Genomic DNA, 2262 nt, shown 5'->3' on the forward strand with positions numbered 1-2262 from the left:
CGGATACAGCCCTCTATCCCCATTCATCCATTCATCCATCCTTCTACCCATCCATCCATTATTCCATCTGTTCCCCAATACAGGCCTCCATCCATCCACACACACCCCTCTATCCATCCATCTACACACCCGCTCTATCCATCCATCCATTCACACCCCTACTTTCATCTGTTGAATGATCAGTAGCCAGGGTCATAGACACCTGAGGCTTGGAAGTGTCTTGCTGGGATGGTCCCGGAGCATTGACCAATGTCCCCACCACACTGCAAAGCAAACCAGGCTACAAGGGGAAGGAGCCGGCGCTCCAGGCGCAGCCGCTGACCTGTGGTGGCGTCGGTGGAGACGGGGCCGAGGCGCTTGCGCCCGGAGATGCCGTAGAGGTTGAACTTGTATCTGTGGGAGGGGCCCAGGTTGGTGACTGTGACCATGCGGGATCCCCCATCCATGGGCAGCTCCTGGGGTTTGCCCTCCGCGTCCTTGTACTGGAGGAGGAAGGAGTCGAAGTCCCCGGCCTGGACAGTCCAGGAGAGCAGGATGGAGTTGTGGGTGACGTTGGAGGCCGAGAGCTGCCCCAGGCTGGGCTGGGCGGTGGGTACCTCCTCTGTCGGCACCGCAGCTGGAACAGAGAGGGGGGTTAAGGGCGCAGATCACTGTCTGGCATAAAAGGAAACAATTGGAGGGAAGAGAAAGCAGAAGAGTGGAGAAAAAAATAAAGACTCAAAAGCGACCAAAAGAAAAAATGAATGAGGAAGGGGGGGAACGTATGAGGAAACGAAAGAGAGAAAAGGGGGAAGCAGCAAAGGAAGAAAGAGGAAGGAAAGTAGAGGAAAGAATCCGAGGGAAGTGGGGAGACAGAGAGAGAGAGAGAGATCAGGAAGGGAAGGGGAGAATGAAAGCATGAGAGGGAGGAAACAGAAGAATGATGGGTAAGGAACATTGAATAAACAGCGTAGAGGAAGGAAAGGAGAGAACTGGATGGAGCAGATGGACAGAGAGTGAAAGCGGAGGAGAAAAGATATGAGGAGTAGATTGGGCATGGAAAGGGGAGAGAAGGGGAGGATCCCTAGGTTCAGAGATGATAGACAGAGAGGGAAAGAAGGGGGAGGCAGAACGAAAGGCACAAACCAGCCGGAAGGTAGAAGCAGGACAGTGAAGGAGATAAAAGAAGGACATTGGATGGACGTAAGTAGAAGGGGGAAGGAAGAGCCAGTTGCGTGAGATTGAGAGACGCTGATGGCAGAAAGAGAGAGAAGGTGGAAGGAGACGGCACATGGAAGGAGAAGGAGGACGCAGCCCGGGACCCTGGGGACAGGTTGGAGGCCGGGTGGGTCAGCACAGACAGACACACAGTGCACGCCCATGCTGTGGGCTGTAGTGATGAGCAAGGGCACAAGAGGCACCGGAAAGAGACGTGAAGGTCGAGGAGCCAGAGCGGCCGAGGAGACCCAGGCATCTGGGTGCAGCCGCTGACCTGTGACGGCGTCGGTGGAGACGGGACCGAGGCGCTTGCGGCCGGAGACGCCGTAGAGGTTGAACTTGTATCTGTGGGAGGGGGCCAGGTCATGGAGGTGGAGTGAGCGCAGGGCACCATCCACAGGCAGCGCCCGGGAGTTGCCCTCTGCGTCCCGGTACTGGAGGATGAAGGAGTCGAATGTCCCCCCCTCCACAGTCCAGGAGAGGTCAATGGAGTCGTGGGCTGCGTTGGCCGCCGAGAGCTCACCCAGACGGAGCTGCATCCCAACTGCCTCCTCCGACAATGCCACGGCTGGAAGAGAGATTGGAGGGTGAGGGGCATGAGTCCAATGAGGGACAATGAACCAGAGAGAGCAGGGGCAGGGCATGCCGGGGGCTTCTCCCCATTTCCCAGGGACCTGCAGGGAGTGAAAAGTTAAGTGGGGAAGTCACAAGGCAGCAAAAAGGAGAAATGGAACCTGGAGAGGGGGCCTGGGTGACCCTGAGTGTATCCTGAATGGGAGAGATGGATAGATGGATGGAGATGTGGGTACATGATGGAGATGGATGGATGCTGTGGATGGATGGATGGATGGATGCTGGGGACGGATGGAGGTGTGGGTACATGTTGGAGATGGATGGATGCTGTGGGTGGATGGATGGCTGGATGGCTGGATGGATGCTGGGGATGGATGGATGGATGCTGTGGATGGATGGATGCTGGGGACGGATGGAGGTGTGGGTACATGTTGGAGATGGATGGATGCTGTTGATGGATGGATGGATGGATGGATGGATGGATGGATGGAT

The 2262-nt window shown here is 56.5% G+C and overlaps 1 protein-coding gene across 1 annotated transcript in view; it reads right to left on the reverse strand.

Annotated features, from left to right (window-relative positions):
- LOC113408527 (tenascin-X-like) overlaps nt 1-1765 on the reverse strand; it is a gene marked incomplete at both ends in the record, with an annotated part of 1979 nt that extends 214 nt beyond the window's left edge. Inside the window, 2 exons of the mRNA XM_026661810.1 lie at nt 323-616; nt 1472-1765. Of these exons, the coding sequence (XP_026517595.1) occupies nt 323-616; nt 1472-1765 (588 nt within the window). The remainder of the gene's footprint in view (nt 1-322; nt 617-1471) is intronic.
- Between the last annotated feature and the right edge of the window lie 497 nt (nt 1766-2262).

This window comes from Terrapene carolina, unplaced genomic scaffold (assembly GCF_002925995.2).
Source record: "Terrapene carolina triunguis isolate 2854851 unplaced genomic scaffold, T_m_triunguis-2.0 Scaffold17634, whole genome shotgun sequence".
Taxonomy (NCBI): Eukaryota; Metazoa; Chordata; order Testudines; family Emydidae; genus Terrapene; species Terrapene triunguis.